The sequence below is a fragment of the Microtus oregoni genome, unplaced genomic scaffold (genome assembly GCF_018167655.1).
Source record: "Microtus oregoni isolate MIOR12 unplaced genomic scaffold, Mior012 000046F_ref0000063, whole genome shotgun sequence".
In the NCBI taxonomy this organism is placed as follows: Eukaryota; Metazoa; Chordata; class Mammalia; order Rodentia; family Cricetidae; genus Microtus; species Microtus oregoni.
Genome location: NW_024543220.1, coordinates 9932571 through 9948535, shown reverse-complemented (window position 1 = coordinate 9948535; position 15965 = coordinate 9932571). Strand labels below are relative to the sequence as shown.

Here is a 15965-nt window from a genome sequence, read left to right as displayed (position 1 = left end):
AGAGGAGTCACGCGAATTTGAGCTGCGTCACAATCGAAGCAGCCGTCGAAATTGATTTTCGCCCGGACCGGTCACGGTGACTCATAGATGCCATGCCTAGCGTATGACCCAGAAGGAGTTTCGAGGGCGATTTGGGCCGGGCCGCTCTCAGTGCGCACGCGCCGGGTCGCGCCGACCAACCCGGGGTGAGGCTCGTCCTCCGGGGCGGAAGTGGTGGCGGCGGGGAAGAGGGCGGCGCCGGACGCGGCGGTCACGCGCTGGCGCGGAGGGCACTGAAGGAGACGGAAGTGGGGGGAGCAACGAGGGCCGGGGCTTCCCGAAGGCTGAGGGGCGGCGTCCAATCGGCGGGCGGCCTGGCCCTCGCGGTGGCCAATCAGCCTCCGCCTCGCGCTCGATGCCTCGCGCCGAGGGCGTTTCTCCATCACGTTAGGGTGCGTTGGGCGGCGGCCGGGTATAAAAGACTCCGCCCGAGCGGGCGGCCGCCATTCTGGGGTTCGTTTAGAGGTAAGTTTGGGTGCTCCGTCGCTTGGACGGTAACGTTTTTTTCCGAGGACGGGCGGCCCGGGGAAGCGGAGAGGGGATGGATTTATTCGGCAGCCGCGCTCTGCCGAGTGCCGCTGCGTTCTGGGACGACGAGTAATGGCACGTGGGGATGTTTTAAGGCGACCCGTACTGATTACACCTTTCTCCTTTTGTGTTCTTTTTTTTACCCCAGGTTGAATTTTCTCGGAGAAAGACAGGCCGGCCATCAGGAAAACAAACAAGCCTCCGCAACGTCTTAAGCCCATGAAAGGATCCTGAGAGAGGGGGGAAAGGGAAAAGAGCAGCCACCAGCCCAACCACTTGTGTCTTCTACCCCTTCCCACCTATTTGCCCACCCCACCAGCCCACGCTGCTTGGGACTTGAGATCTGTGGCCGAAGGACCGTCACCACATAACTGCAAAAAAACCACCCTCCCCGCCCAAACCCACCCAATCTCACTCATCCAGCATTTCCTTTTTGGAATCCACTCAGGATTTTTTTCAACGACCCCCCCTCCCTAAATGGAGTTGGGTGGGGGGAATGTGAATACTGAGTTGGTCTTTACTTTTTTAAGAGACTTTTTGATCCAATGAGGCCCCCCAAGTAATTGAGTTTGGGTCCTGGTTGGTTGTTTTGGTTTTTTTTCCTCCAAAATTTTACCCCTCCCCCCCTGAGCCCGTGGTGCTGACGTCGCAAAAAAATTGGATAGTAAGTGTCGAATTTTCAAAAACCAGCCTTGCAACAAGAAATCAACGTTTCCCGTTGTGAAACCAAAAATAATGAGAGGAAGCAATGAGACCATAGAACAAATGTATTGTACTGGAGAAGGACCAATCGGGTCTCTTTTAAGTCTCCATTAAAAAGGTCCTGTGGGTCTAAACAGTCTTTGCTCTCTCCCCTACCACCTGCCTCTTCCCTGCTGTGGAGCAGGCAAGGAGAGGGTGAAGGGAGGGCCAGCAAGTGAGGATATTGACGGTTAACCCTTGATAATCCAGCAAATTTCCAGACTGCCAAAGCATAAGCCTTTGCTATTATAAGGAGGAATGGTTACCTTCCTCTGGTTAGCAGTCTTCAAAAGGGTTAATGAGCTCACATACAAAAGATGGTGGATCTTGTGGCCCAGAAGTCCCACTTCTTTGTGTGTGAGACAAGCAGAGCGCCTTTCAATTTGCCAGATTAATAAGCAATCTGTACATAAAGATTGCAGGGTAAGGAGATGGGCAGAGAAGTATTAGCTATGTCTTTTAAAGTGATGGTTAAATCCTCTCAATTTTAATGTAATTTGCTTGGGGTATATTGTATGGTTAAAATAGGTGGCAATCTAGGAATAAAGATTGCAAGACACTTAAATTTAGGGCAAAATAATCTTAGTATCAAGTACATACAATATAACATTTGGGGAGGTAAAGAATGTCTTGTAATTGTTTCAGATTGCATAGGTTTTTTAAAGGCAAAAGTGATTTAACATTTGAACTTGATACTTTTTAGTGGTTCGTGGATACAGTTAAGAGGGTGGAAAGGTTGGGGATGTGAAAGCTCAGAAGTATAATTTTAAAAAGCCATTAGTGCAATTGAATGCTAGCTTTCTAGATTTGTGTCGTTAAAAAGAGTTTTTTTCTTCCCTGCTTCAAATATGGCGACTTTTCCTTGTCCTTTTGTCTTCCAAGCGGCGTTGCAGGTTGTGTCTTGACCCCTTTTTCTCCTGTCCTCCCACCTGAACCCTATTTGTTGAGGGGTCCAAGTCCTCCCCCTTTCCGGTTATAGGGAGGATCGGGGTGGTCGGCGGTAGTAGCAAATTGAACTTCAATTGCAAATTCAAATTCTTAACCCGCAGAAAATTGTATATTAATTGATTTTACTTTCAGTAAACTCTTTTAAACTGAATTCAAGTAGGTCAGATTGAGGATGGGGGCGGAGGTATGGCTTCTGTTTTTTTATTTAGTGCTTTATAGTGTAAGTAAAGCTACCGGCAGATCCGGATGGCTTTTTAAATTTTGAGTCGTCCTCTCCATAACAAAATGGCGTCCCTCTCCTTTGTTTTTCTCTTTTGCCAGTCAGCTTAGGGCTGTCCTAGAAACTTGGTCAAGGGGGAGGAGCCACTTTGAAAGGTGATGTAATCAGCTTGCTTCCTCTGAAAACTCCACCCCCGAGCAGTTGCTTTCTCTCCCTGTGCAGACTGCTGCTGGGGAGAATACGCTTTTCGTTTCTCTTATCTCTTATGGAGTATCTTATAGGGATAAGAACTTACTGTTCTAATCGTGAAGTTATAGTTTGTGTGTTTAACAATCAGCCCATTGCTTTTATTTTCACCTACTCATCACAAGCTTGGACATGCACCTTGCTTCATTCAATTGACAGGTGTGAAAAACTAAACTCAAACTGTGCTTTAGGGTTGGGAGACTGGGGCAAGACACAGGTCTTGTAACTGGAGTAGACAATTGGGCCTGCTGGAGCTGGAATGTGCCATTCTGCTCAAAGCCCTTGTGCTTCCGAATGTCTGGGGGAGGGTTGGTACTTGTAGGATTTCTTATAAATCATCCTTATTCTCACCTCTCAGTTTGGGAATAAACTCTTTGTGCTCAGTGCCATCACCTCTGCAGTTGCTTAGTTCCCGTATGTTGGCACTAGGATGAGAAGTGAATCTTTAGGAAAGGAGGCTGCAGTTGTAAACTCGAGGCAGGGGGAGTCAAGCTACGGTTTCTGGTAAGCAAAACATTTCTGGTATTACATTTCACAACCTTTCTTTTTTCCAAAGAGCCACCTTTTTGAATTTCTTTTTCCTTCCTTTCTAAAAAGAAATTCCCTTAAATCATTGAGGAAGAGAATGTCCTCTTGGTCTCCTCCCTGGTCAGTGCTGTGGCAGTCGGTGCATGAAAAGCCACACCCTTGAGGGTGGTATTGGGTGTCTGGTTCTTTTACCTCTTTTCCCCAACTTTTCAAAGTCAAGTCTTTGACAGTTTCTTCTTAAAGTTTTCATTTTTGTATTTAAGTCCTGTATTGGAGTGTGGAGTTTTTAGGCAGAGTTTGTAAGCCTTTTGTCCTGTCCTATGGTGACTTGGGTGCTGTAACAGGGCTCATTTCCTGCTGTCTGGGGATTCTCATTATTACTTGGACTTCTGATTGAATGGGAAGGCCTCTTCCATATGTCTATTTACCACACGTCTTTTTTATCTTTTAAGCAGTTTGCCAGGTGTTTCTGCAGCATATCTACCCTGGGAGCTGAACATTCCAGCCACTGGGGCTCCCGACCGCTAGTGAGCAGGGGATTAGTAAAGAAGACCTTCCTTGCATGGGAGATGAAAAGCAAGGCTTTAGGGGGAAGCCTGATTCTTAGGGCGTGGCCAGAGTTCTATTTGAGGGGCTTTCCCTGAGGGTTAGGGTGGTGGACATAATTTTACATCTTTATTGAAAGCCAAGTCATCTTCCTGGGACCAGGATTACCTGGTTTTAAGAATAACGATGAGGGAGGAGTAGGGCCTTACTGTGCAGAGGTATAAAATCTGAACCACCTGAGACAGTCCACTCTACTACTGGGTCACACCAGGCAGCTCTTGAGACACTGAGGGAAGAAGCAAGGCATTTTGCTCTATGGGGTGCTCAGGTCCCAGCAAAGAAGAACTGGCAATTCTTTGTCCTCTGACAGAAGACCTATTTAAAGCACCCTGGCTTGCATGGGCCTTGTTTCCTGAACTAATTCAGGATTCAGCGGTGCTAGATGTTTAGTGACCAGCCAGTCTGGATGCTTTTCTACCTTTTTAAACCAAATAAGTCAAATTCAGAATTTGATATCTCTAGTAAGAACTGTAGAATGTTCCCCAGTGCTCCGAAGACGGAGGTACATCACGGACTTCCTTCCCTTGTCTCCTTTTGTCTGTGGCCTTCAAGGAGAATAGCAACTGGATAAAAACAAAACAAAACCATGACCTGAGTTCTTTATGGCTACAGAAAGTTTCCTCGGCTTCAAACTGCAGAGCAGGCGTGGGGAGTGCTTGGGCACAGTCCCTGCCCACTCTGGTCAATGCCGCTTTGGGCCTTCAATGTAGGCCTGTTCCAAGCATGATGGATTCTTCCTTTGTTCCTATTGGAAGACCTTACAGCTTGCCTGTGAAAATGGGGACCTGGTTGTAAGGTACTCGGGGGTCCCTGATAAGGAATGAATACCACTGAGGACAAGGCACAAAGAAAATGCACATTTTACTGTGAGGAGACAAGTTCAGTCATCCAGATGTAACAACAGCGGGAATAACCATGCATCTTAGCATGTTTGTTTTGTCTCCCAGCTTCCCTTACTGTTGTGCCTTTTTGTTTATACAGACAGGAATTTACAGTACCTAGGTCCCGTTTCCATCAGAGGGCACTAGACAGCTCAGCTTTGTTTCGCGCAAGGTGGCTGTCCTCTCTTTTCTGACAATTGAACAAGGAACATTTGGTTTAGGCTTATTAGTTCCTCGATAGACATACAATGGGGGTAATTTTTAGCTCTGGGTTTCAGTCAACCATGTTCAGAAGGTCTGGAATGAAGTAATGTTTAATCCAAGACTTGTCAAATTGCATACATTGTCATTTGGGGTTCTAATAGGTTTATGTATGTATAAAGATTTAAAAATTTTCTGGGCTGGATTGCTTAAATGTATTACTTTGGGCCCATTCAGTGCTTTTTCAGTGTAACAGATGGAAAATCTGTTACTATACCGGAAACTCAAAAATCACTGCTGTCTTAAGACAGGGAGGTTTCCTCTCTGTACATGTACACATTGAGTTTGTCCCCTGACCTGTAAATGTTCTTGACCGTTTTTCTCCTTTGACCTCAGGTTCCAGGGTATTGGGTGACAGCAGTTAGCAGGTTTTGTTCAATGCTTAGCACCTCTTCCTGTGTTGAGCCTGCAGGCTTCAGCCTCCAGAGCAGATACTGCTGCCTTCCCCCCCCCTCCCCTTTTCCCTGGGCCTTTTTAACACTAAATTTTTATCTTGTTGTATGTGGAGAACCACTCTTGTCTTTGACAGCCTCTTAATCAGGTTAAACATGTCTAAGCCAGGAAAACAGCCACACTTGTCACACGTCTTTTCTGCTTTGAGAACAGACAACTGTTATATTGCAAGAATCCTATTGTTTGTTTTTTTGTTAAAGACTGGTGCTCATCCTTGTAAGGGTACCTCTGCTGCTTATGTGATGAGACGCACAGGGACCCTTGCCTTGTCCTGCCCATCCCGGCCTGGTGGTGAGGCTCATGGTTTTGGTTCTCTGAAGCTAGTGATTGAGTTATGGCTAAAACTCCTGATCAGAGCCATATCAGCCCTAATCTCTCTGGAGCTCTGGCCTAGAAATCGGTCCCTTTCCATGGAGTGTAGCTTTTAACTCGCTCCTTTCCCAGCCTGATCTGGTGTCCACTTTCCACAACTTCACCTTCATTACTTTTGATGGTTCCTTCCCCATCTCCAGTTCTCTCGGCTTTGGGTTTTTCTTGGGAGTCTTGGCCAGTGGTGAGTTTTGAGGTCAGGTTTGCATCTTTGCTTCTGAAATCACAAGCCGAGTTTCTCCTGAACTTTGGAACAATAAAAGCTTGTTTGGTGTTTGTTAAGCGAGTGGCATTATTCAGGCCTAATGAGAGCCTGCCTACTTTGTTCAGTCACTCTTGTTCTGAGCGCTGCTGAGTTCCCTGGGGAAGGGCCCTGCTCAGTCAGGGCCGACTTGTTTTCTCATCAACTACCCCGGCTGACGCATTCTACCACTTGTGCTTATGACTTAAGCATCCAAGATAAAAGGGAATTGATTTCTGGAGAGAGGGTGATTGGTTCTTGAAAATGTTTACCCAGATACCCAGGGTTGGCTCGATTACCTTAGGAAGCTACAGCTGCCCCCTTATCAAAATTAGCAGCTGCCAACTGGAGACAGGACCTTGGAAGCATAAAGAACTGAGCATCTTATCTTGGGTCTTAGCCCACTCTCCTGAAGTGTAACTGTTGTGGAAAGGGTTTTAACTGGGAATGAGAGGTAGGCTGCCAGGGCCTTCACTCACGTTACCCTTCCTGTCAATCCTGCATTGACCCCAAGCTTAAGTCGCCAAGGCTGTTTTGTGAGCACAGACTTGATTTTACTGACCTAGAGAATAGTGCAGTTGAACATAGATGAGTCACTTTGTCTTAAATATGCCAGTAGGATTTATTAAAGGCATAAGTTAGTGAGGCTGTCTTTGCTATCATATATCCTATGGATTTTTTTTTCTTTTTACCTCAGAAACCACCATCATGGGTTCAGGTCCCATAGACCCCAAAGAACTTCTCAAGGGCCTGGATAGCTTCCTTACTCGGGATGGAGAAGTGAAGAGTGTGGATGGAATTTCTAAGATCTTCAGGTAAGTCTGCTTTTCTGGGGTTTCTAGTCAGAAGAGGAGACTACTTGTGACTGAGTTGAAATCAGTAATAGAGAAGAATAAATGGGAAAGGAAGAAGCCACATGCAGGCAGATTGTGACAAGAGGAACATGGCCATTGGCCATGACAGAAGCTGGGGATTTGTTTCATAACCCCAAGAGAGTTATGGGATGCAACCAGGGGACCTATAACAGAATTCTTGGTTCTGTTTGGGGTCATGTGCCTATCCAAAATGTCTTTTTCCTTCGGAGATCTGAGGTTTTCCAGAGAAAAGCAAACTACTGAGGCAGTCTTAGATTCCCAGGGGAAATGTGTGTTGGGACAGGAGGGATACTCTCTCAGTGACTGCTACCTTCCATCCTGTGGAGCAAAGAGAGTCATCAGGGGGCACCAGGACTCCCAGGATTAGGTCCTCTGCTGTGGGACATGAGCTGGCATAGTATTCCTCGTGCCTGTCATCCCAGCACTCAAGAGGGGAGGCTGGCGTGGGCAGTGTGACAGGACCCTGACTGGGACAGTGCGGTGCTGAGAGCAGGTGCTCCGCTCTGCATCTAACGTGACTCCTCCTTGCAGTCTGATGAAGGAAGCACGAAAGATGGTGAGTCGCTGTACATATCTGAACATCATCCTGCAGACCCGGGCCCCAGAAGTGCTAGTCAAGTAAGTGGGATTGGAGGGGCTGGCATGGGGAGGGGAGGCATAGGGTTTCTGGGTCACCAGACATGTGAGCTTGCTAGTTCTAAAATTAGGAAAGGATTAACAGATTCTGACTCCACCTGCCTGCAGGTTTATTGATGTTGGTGGCTACAAGCTTCTGAACAACTGGTTAACATATTCAAAGACGACCAACAACATTCCTCTCCTACAGCAGATTCTGCTGACCCTGCAGCACCTCCCACTTACTGTGGACCATCTCAAGCAGGTACTGCCATGCTGCATCACCCACGCTTCCTTTCTGGGTTAGCCTAACTGATTAGAACCACTCCAGTCTGGAATTTATGAAGTAGAATGGCAGGGAAAAGTGGGAATTGGAGTGGGAAGACTCGATGTGGGTTTATTTCCTTTATCAGGTGTGTGGCAGAACCCTTTGTATATCTGAGGCTTGGTTTCTCATCTCTAAAGTGGGAATAAGTTGTTTTGTGATTGGGTTTAGGCTAGCCCTCTACCAACTGAGTTGTATTGCCAGCCGTCATAACTAGAGTTCTAGGGTTAAGTAAGAATGTTTCTGTAGCTGGCATGGTGGCTCTCACGCCTTTAACCCCAACATTTCGGAGGCTGGGACACATGGGTCTCTGTGAGTTCCAGGCCATCCAAGATTATAAAGACAGACCCTTTCTTTGTTTTGTTTTGTTATGTTTTTTCAAGACAGGATTTCTCTATGTAACAGTCTTGACTGTCCTAGAACTCACTTTGTAGACCAGGTTGGCCTCAAATTCAGAGATCCACCTGCCTCTGTTTCCCAAGTGCTGGAATTAAAGGCGTGTGCCACCACTGCCTGGCTGAGAGACCCTTTCTTAAAAAAAAAAAAAAAACAAGTATCTACAGGTTTTGGAGACTAAAGTATGCCACTATTGTTAAAAGGTGGCATAGTTAGTGAGCACTGAGTGAGCTTGTTCTAGTCCCTGCATTTACCTTTCTGCCATTTCCTTCCTTCTCGTATAGAACAACACAGCAAAACTCGTGAAGCAGCTGAGCAAGTCAAGTGAGGATGAAGGTGAGTGCCACTGTCACCTGGACCTGGACTCCCCAGTGTCTCTTTTATGTTATGGCAAGAGACTCGTGCCTTTGCCTCAAAAGTGCAGGATTAAAGGCGTGCGCCACCACTGCCCAACTTGTTTCTCTCTTAAAGATTTAAGTCGATTAATCCAGTCCCTCTTCATCTTGATTCCACATGAAACTTACTCATTTCTAAACATTGAATGTGCCTACCAGAAAATACTTCTATAGGAGTGGTTCTTTGGTTTTTTTTTTTTTTTTTTTTTTTTTTTTTTTTTTTGAGGTAGGGTTTCTCTTTATAACCCTGGCTGACATGGAACTCACGCTTTGGTTTGATTTTGATTTTCCAAGACAGGGTTTCTCTGTGTGACCCTGGCTGTAACACTGTAGACCAGACTGGCCTCAAACTCACAAAGTTTGCCTCCCAACTACTGGAATTAAATGCATGTGCCACACCACGCCGCTCTAATTCCTTTAGCTATTTAGAGTTGCTTGCTAAATGAGTCTGCATGACTGCAGAACCGCGAAGGAGAGCTGCTGTGGCCACGTCCTCCAGGAGAGGCTACAGAAAAGTTCTCATATCCCTTAGATTATCAGGTGTCCGTTTTCTCTGTATAAACTGCTTCTTAGCATGAGTGCCTGCTGGTGTGTTCCTACTTCACCGTTCCCCACAGCAAGTAGTCCCTTGGAGGCTTTTTAGTTTCTCTGTTTTAAAGCACGCCATATTAAGACTTTTTCCCATTGAACAAATTTAACAATTTTTAAAGCATATTTTCTGTTACTCAAAGTATTAATGAATTATTACTAATTAAGTAGTTTTTTTTCCTTTTTCACTTGCAGAGCTCCGGAAATTGGCCTCAGTCCTTGTCAGCGACTGGATGGCTGTCATCCGCTCTCAGAGTAGTACCCAGCCTGCAGGTAAGCTCCTCGGCCCTGTACCCCACGTGTTCTCTTCCCATTTAGACTGCAGCTCTCAAGTGTCCCTAGGTTGGTTCTTTGCCTCTGGCAGTCTTCTCTGTATTGAATGAAATTCTCACCTGCTTTGTTTTTCCATACAGAGAAGGATAAGAAGAAACGGAAAGAAGAAGGGAAAAGCCGAACTACGCTTCCTGAGCGACCTTTGACTGAGGTGAAGGCTGAGACCCGGGCTGAGGAGGCCCCAGAGAAAAAGAAGGAGAAGCCCAAGTCACTGCGAACCACGGCACCCAGTCATGCCAAGTTCCGTTCCACTGGTGAGGCTTTGCGGGCATCAGTGTGTGCAGCCAATAGTCTGATCGTAACTTCAGGCTGTGAGGAAGCAAGAGGCTAAAGGAAGAGCTGGGGGAACTTAACTCAAGGCTGGACCATCTGGGGGGGGCAACAGTGAGGGTCAAAGTTGAACTGCCATCAACATGTTTCTCCCCAGGATTAGAGCTGGACACCCCATCTTTGGTGCCTGTGAAGAAGAACTCCAGCACTGTGGTGGTATCAGACAAATACAATCTGAAGCCCATCCCCCTCAAGCGGCAGAGGTATGAGCTCTGGTGTAGGTTCCTATGGAGGGGCCTTTGGAGAAAAGGGAGAGTGGGGAGGTTGTTGACTGTCCCTCTTTTGCAGTGCCACAACGGCTCCAGGAGATGCTGCCCCACCTGCAGAGAAGAAGTATAAGCCCCTCAACACAACCCCCAACACCACCAAAGAAATCAAAGTGAAGATCATCCCCCCACAGCGTGAGTCCTCCTGGAGTGCCCTCGGCACAGGGTGGGGGAAGGTGTGCCCTTCACCAGTTTTCTTTACTTTGCCTTCGATCTCTTGGCGTCCTAAAATTTTGTGCCTCTGGAATTGCCCTTCCGTAAGAGTCATGTTAGATAGGTGGCCGGAAAGTGTCCCTCTCAAGTGATAACCTTATCACCTCCCTCCCTCGTGGCTGGACCCTCTGGTGTTTTCAGCAGCTTGTTTCATGAATTTTGCATTCTAAAACTGTGATCAAAGTCATGGTTGCCAAAAGAAAGATTAATGGGAACTTCTGTGTGAACCCTGCTTCCTTGTCACTGTGGGCAGCGGACCTCACTGGAACAGGGTTGTGAAGGAAGTTCATTCACTGCGCTCTTTTCCCTGTAGCTATGGAAGGCCTGGGTTTCCTGGATGCTCTCAATTCAGCTCCTGTCCCAGGCATCAAAATTAAGAAGAAGAAGAAGGTTCTGTCGCCGACTGCTGCCAAGGTATGAGCTCTGGCAGCGCATTTCAGTGACAGGACGTGTGGGGTGACTGCAGGAGCTGTGGGGTGACTGCAGGAGCTGTGGGGTGACTCCAGCAGTGTGTTTAGTGACAGGAGCTGTGGGGTGACTCCAGCAGTGTGTTCAGTGACAGGACGTGTGGGGTGTCTACAGGAAAGGAGCTGTGGGGTGACTGCAGCAGTGTGTTTAGTGACAGGAGCTGTGGGGTGTCTACAGGAAAGGAGCTGTGGGGTGACTCCAGCAGTGTGTTTAGTGACAGGAGCTGTGGGGTGACTCCAGCAGTGTGTTCAGTGACAGGACATGTGGGGTGTCTACAGGAGCTGTGGGGTGACTGCAGCAGTGTGTTTAGTGACAGGAGCTGTGGGGTGTCTACAGGAGCTGTGGGGTGACTCCAGCAGTGTGTTCAGTGACAGGACGTGTGGGGTGATTCCAGCAGTGTGTTCTGTGTGACACTGGACTTCCAGGATCCTGGACTTGCCTCTGAGTGTCTTGTAAGCTCATTGGATGCTTTCTCTTTCATAACAGCCCAGCCCCTTTGAAGGGAAAACAAACACTGAACCAAGCACAGCCAAACCTTCTTCTCCAGAGCCAGCACCTCCTGCTGAGCCCATGGACACAGACCGCCCTGGCACCCCGGTGCCGCCCGTTGAAGTCCCAGAGCTCATGGATGCAGGTAGCCTACTCTGCCTGGTTTGGGTGTTTTCTGAAAGATGGGATCTTGGGCTGGATCTTAGGTCGCTTACAGCCTCTTCTGAAATGCGCTTGTTTTCAGCCTCCTCAGAGCCAGGAGCTCTGGACGCAAAGCCTGTGGAGAGCCCTGGTGACCCCAGCCAGCTGACTCGGAAGGGCAGAAAGAGGAAAACTGTAACGTGGCCTGAGGAGGGCAAGCTGAGAGAGTATTTCTACTTTGAACTGGATGAAACTGAGCGAGGTGCGATGCGGTTCCGTGCGTAGGTTCCTAGAGTCTGAACACAGGCAATTTCGCTCATGCTCAGTCGTCCTCTGCCTCCCTTGCAGTGAATGTGAACAAGATCAAAGACTTTGGTGAGGCAGCTAAGCGTGAGATTCTGTCAGACCGGCATGCTTTTGAGACAGCCCGACGACTAAGCCACGACAACATGGAGGAGAAAGTGCCCTGGGTGTGTCCCCGGCCTCTGGTTCTACCCTCACCTCTCGTTATCCCTGGAAGCAATAGCCAGGAGCGATACATCCAGGCTGAGCGGGAAAAAGGCATCCTTCAGGAGCTCTTCCTGAACAAGGAGAGGTGAGTTCAGGTGTCAGTACCTGGTGTGGATTGTCTGTACCATGGGACTGTGGTGGGTAGCTTTGGGAGGCACTAACTACTAAGAACTTCAGGGAGCTGAATTGATGCGATTGTATTCTTTTTCTCTCTGTCTCACAGTCCACATGAGCCTGATCCTGAGCCCTATGAGCCTATACCCCCAAAACTCATCCCCTTGGATGAGGTGAGTCTTTGGACACAGCAGTGTGGTGGGACGGCGGTGCAGGGTGAGGACACCTCTGTGTTGTTTTCCACAGCCCTGATTTGTTTTCTTCTCTTCTTAGGAGTGTTCCATGGATGAGACACCATATGTTGAGACCCTGGAGCCTGGAGTGTCTTGTGGCTCACCTGATGGGGCAGGAGGCTCCAAGCTGCCTCCTGTTCTGGCTAATCTTATGGGAAGCATGGGAGCTGGGAAGAGCCCCCAGGGCCCTGGAGGAGGAGGCATCAATGTCCAGGAGATCCTCACCTCCATCATGGTATGTGAGCCCTCTTCCTCAAGTGATCTCCGTGTGTTGTCTTCAGATTCTCTCTCCCACTCTTCACTTTAGATTTTTTGGATATGTTTGCTTATGTTGTTTGGTTTCAGTTTTGTAAAAAGGTCTCATGGTGTAGCCCAAGCTGGTCTGGGACTCAGCCTGCACCCTGTACCCAGCTTACCCAGTTCTTTGTCTTCCATTTGCATACACGTTCTTGCTTTATCTCTTGAACTGCCATTTTGCTTGCTCACAGGGCAGTCCAAACAGCCACCCTTCAGAGGAACTGCTGAAGCAGCCAGACTACTCCGACAAGCTCAAGCAGATGCTGGGTAATCCTCAGAGCCAACCCCAGGGGCCTGGAGAGGACGCCCTGTGGTAGAAGGGGAAACAGGGTTTCCAGATGCTGAAAAGCATGGGACTGTTGCCACTGAGCAAGAAATGGGGTGGGGAAACTGGACAGAGAGCATGGCTCTGCAGGTTGGTCTGAGATTAGTTGGGCACACTTGTGTGGGGGCCATGCCGTTCTTTTTAGAATTCTCTCTCTGACTGTTGGGCTCCTATTTACATTTGCAGTGCCACATGGACTCCTAGGTCCTGGTCCTGTAGCCAACGGCTTCCCACCAGGAGGCCCCGGGGGTCCCAAGGGGATGCAGCATTTCCCTCCTGGTCCTGGAGGGCCGATGCCAGGTAGGTGAGAAGGATTCAATGGGCTTACTTCATTGTTTCAGCATGGCCACAGCCAGGGATGGTAGGAGGTGGACAAGGTCAGGTTAGAGGTGGCCGCTCTAGAATGTAACAGATAACTGAGGTCTTTTCCTTTCCAGGTCCCCATGGAGGCCCTGGTGGACCAGTGGGTCCACGTCTCCTGGGTCCCCCACCCCCTCGGGGAGGTGATCCCTTCTGGGATGGCCCAGGTGACCCCATGCGAGGTGGCCCAATGCGTGGGGGTCCTGGACCTGGTCCTGGACCATACCACAGAGGCCGAGGAGGTCGTGGAGGAAATGAGCCGCCGCCACCCCCTCCATTCCGAGGAGCCAGAGGAGGTCGTTCTGGAGGAGGACCCCCAAATGGCCGCGGGGGTCCTGGTGGAGGAGGCATGGTTGGAGGTGGTGGACATCGCCCTCATGACGGCCCTGGAGGAGGAATGGGCAGTGGACATAGATCCCATGATGGCCCCGGAGGAGGAATGGGCAGTGGACATAGATCCCATGATGGCCCCGGAGGAGGAATGGGCAGTGGACATAGATCCCATGATGGCCCCGGAGGAGGAATGGGCAGTGGACATAGATCCCATGATGGCCCTGGAGGAGGAATGGGTGGTAGTGGTGGACATCGTCCCCATGAAGGACCTGGACACGGGGGACCCCATGGCCACCGGCCACATGATGGTCCTAGTCATCGAGGCCATGACCATCGAGGGCCACCACCTCATGAGCACCGCGGTCATGATGGCCACGGAGGAGGCGGCCACCGAGGGCATGATGGAGGCCACAGTCATGGAGGAGGTGAGGGTTCTGTCTCCTGGCCTTCTCTGTGTATAAGGAGGGCAGTTTCTGTCCTTTGTCTTTACACACTGTCTCTGAGGTTTGCGGTGGGAGGGGGTGGTCTCTCAGCTGACGTCTAACCTTCTGCCATCGTCCCGCAGATATGTCCAACCGCCCCGTCTGTCGACACTTCATGATGAAGGGCAGCTGCCGCTATGAGAACAACTGTGCCTTCTATCACCCGGGGGTCAATGGACCCCCGCTGCCCTAGGCTTCCTGCCCCTCCCGCCCCTGTGGACTGCAGCCTTGCTCCTTCCACTCGGTTATGGCTTCTGTGAGGCCCACTTCCCCTTTTCCCCAGCTGATGAGGAGCCGGCCCCCTCAGTTCCTACCTGGTTGGGTTCCGGGGGGTTTCTGATCACTGGTGCACATTGATGTACATATTCCCCTCCAGTCTGGAGAGGAGAGAGACTGGACACACTCTAGATGCTGGACTGCTGAGACGGCTGGCTTCACTTTGTGGCGAGATCTGCCCTGTGCCCCAAACCCCTTCCAGTATTAGCCCCGATGCCTGAGAACCTAACGCTGGTCACACTGGAGACCTCTGCTCTCCACTCGCACACAGTCCATATCCTCACAGGAGTACCATATAGCCCACTGCACTGAGGGCTCAAGCTGGCACCATCCCCCTTGTGCCCGCATGGGCCAGTCACTGGTGAGTCCTTTCTCAAGGAAGACTGCAACTGTTAGGACCCAGGTCGTTGTGGGTCAGCTAGGTTCAGTGATGGCGCATTCACAGCCACATCCAGTTAAATGTAGCTGGCAGAGGGCAGGCCTGCAGTGTTAGGCCACTCTTGCCTGCAGCCATTTTAGAGACTCCATTAAACATTTCCGTGAGACCAGTTTTCATCAGCTTCACCGGGTATACCAGGCCTGACGCACTACATGCACTGCCTGTGGGAGTGGGCTTGCTCCTTACCCCTACAGAACCCTGTCAGTGTGAGGCTTCCTGGCCAGGTCAGCAGGAGTGGTCCTGTCCGTCCTCCTTTCCCTGTCTTGGCATCAGTTGTTTTCTATGAAAACAGTGGGTTGGTTTTGTGCAGGGTCTTGGGTTAGAACCACAATGGATTTGAGGAGTTTTTTCTTTTGATTTTGTATATTTTGTACATTAATAATAAACAGTGGAAAGAGAAGCAGCTTATTTAACCCCTGGTGTGTTTTGACTCTTGCTTTTTTCTGAAACAAGGTTTCTCTGTTAACAGGCTGTCCTGTACTCACTTTGTAGACCAAGCTGGCCTCAAAATTCAGAGATCTGCCTGCTGAGTGCTGGGATTAAAGGCATATGCCACCACCATCCAGTGATTCTTGCTTTTTTTTTTTTTTTTTTTTTTTGGTTTTTTGAAACAGGGTTTCTCTGTGGCTTTGGAGCCTGTCCTGGAACTAGCTCTGTAGACCAGGCAGGTCTCGAACTCACAGAGATCCACCTGCCTCTGCCTCCCGAGTGCTGGGATTAAAGGTGTGCGCCACCACCGCCTGGCGATTCTTGCTTTTAATAAAAGCAGGGTGGTGGTGGAGAGCGGGTTTGGCTTAGAGCACTTGCAGAGGACCGCAGTTCAATTCCTAGCATCTACGTGATGGCTTATAACCACCCTAACGCTAGGGGTTTTTTTGTTTTTGTTTTTTTTTTTTTTTTTTTTTTTTTGATTTTTCGAGATAGGGTTTCTCCGTAGTTTTTGGTGCCTGTCCTGGAACTAGCTCTTGTAGACCAGGCTGGCCTCGAACTCATAGAGATCCGCCTGTCTCTGCCTCCCAAGTGCTGGGATTAAAGGCGTGCGCCACCACCGCCCAGCCCTAACCGTTTTATGTCAACTTGACATCAGCTAGAGTCATCAAA

General features: G+C 49.2%; 1 protein-coding gene across 2 annotated transcripts; it reads left to right on the top strand.

Annotated features, from left to right (window-relative positions):
* The first annotated feature begins 52 nt into the window (after window positions 1-52).
* On the top strand, window positions 53-15277 carry Ppp1r10 (protein phosphatase 1 regulatory subunit 10). Of its 2 annotated transcripts, none has more exons than XM_041634678.1 (20): window positions 53-185; window positions 716-1231; window positions 6759-6876; window positions 7468-7554; window positions 7681-7816; window positions 8557-8608; window positions 9451-9528; window positions 9669-9842; window positions 10016-10121; window positions 10207-10319; window positions 10711-10811; window positions 11352-11499; window positions 11599-11757; window positions 11844-12090; window positions 12229-12292; window positions 12393-12587; window positions 12841-12916; window positions 13161-13274; window positions 13412-14092; window positions 14233-15277. In XM_041634678.1, the coding sequence occupies exons 3-20, from the start codon at window positions 6770-6772 to the stop codon at window positions 14340-14342; spliced, it is 2748 nt and encodes a 915-aa protein (XP_041490612.1). In that variant the 5' UTR covers window positions 53-185; window positions 716-1231; window positions 6759-6769; the 3' UTR covers window positions 14343-15277. The 2 variants fall into 2 exon arrangements, with proteins under 2 accessions (XP_041490612.1, XP_041490614.1); XM_041634680.1 differs by lacking the exon at window positions 53-185 and adding an exon at window positions 421-504.
* The last annotated feature ends 688 nt before the right edge of the window (window positions 15278-15965 follow it).